The sequence below is a fragment of the Trypanosoma theileri genome (assembly GCF_002087225.1).
Source record: "Trypanosoma theileri isolate Edinburgh chromosome Unknown TM35_Tth_27_V1, whole genome shotgun sequence".
NCBI lineage: Eukaryota > Euglenozoa > Kinetoplastea > Trypanosomatida > Trypanosomatidae > Trypanosoma > Trypanosoma theileri.
In genome coordinates this window covers 173,330-174,284 of record NW_021639869.1, presented here as the reverse complement: position 1 = coordinate 174,284, position 955 = coordinate 173,330, and the positions used below count along the sequence as shown (strand labels likewise).

General features: G+C 40.6%; 1 protein-coding gene across 1 annotated transcript; it reads right to left on the bottom strand.

Annotated features, from left to right (window-relative positions):
* Positions 1 to 505: 505 nt before the first annotated feature.
* On the bottom strand, positions 506 to 955 carry TM35_000271590 (uncharacterized protein; the record flags this gene model as incomplete). The annotated part of the gene is made up of 1 exon (XM_029028052.1): positions 506 to 955. A coding segment is annotated over one exon (450 nt), but the record flags the coding sequence as incomplete, so codon positions are not given.

The window sequence follows — 955 nt, the reverse complement described above, 5'->3', positions numbered from 1 at the left end:
ACGGATTCCGACAGTCAGATCTGTGTGCAGCTTGGTAGCAATTCCTTCAATGCCCCCAAGCTCCTCATAGAGTGGCATCGCTTCGTTCGCGCGGGAAAAAATGTTTTCTAGCGTCTGCTTGTACAACGCACCAACAGAATCATCGGGTTGATTTACAACTACTGAAAGCTCTGTTTCCTCGTATGGTGTATTCTGTTGAACTTGCTGAGTACGCTCATTAGTTGTATCCATCATTTTTTTTTCTATATGTATGTTTCCTTTTTTTGGTTACGTTCTGTTTGTTAACCGAGTTTTTTTTTTTTTTTTTCTAATGGATCCTACTAGTATATAACAATATATTATCTTGTATTCGTACAAGACCGTCAATGTATAAAGTTGTAAAGAAAAAAAGTAGCAAGAAACCCCATCTTTACATACTGAAAATTACAGATTACACCAAATTATTCTCTTTCAAAAAAGTAACAACACCGATAACATTAACAACAGTAAAAACATAAAAAAACAACTACAAAACAGGAGCTAACTTTTGCACGACCAAAGACCTAAATTTTTCCAACTGTGCAAGGTTTTCAGCCATTTTTACTTTTTCACGAACAACAGCCAACATCTCAAACTGTAGCTTCGCCATTGAGCTTCTTAGCCACTCAATTGACTCATTAAAAAGAAGTTGATCCCGAGACGCTTGTTCTCTTGCCGCAGTCAACTGAACTTGTAGAGCATGTTTCTCTGCATCAGACTTGGCAATAATTAGTTTTACACGACTTTTCCATCCGGCCATACGTTCATCCTTCGAAGTACACTCACGACAGTTTACCACAAAATCCTTTGAACAGCTGCAACGCTCACAACCACGCTGTGCGGCAGCAAGCTGTCCCTGCAGTCGCTCCACCTCCTGTGAAAGAGTGGCAATGGTCTCGTCCCTCGACTGCGCAGCATCAAGCTGATGGGCTTCCAG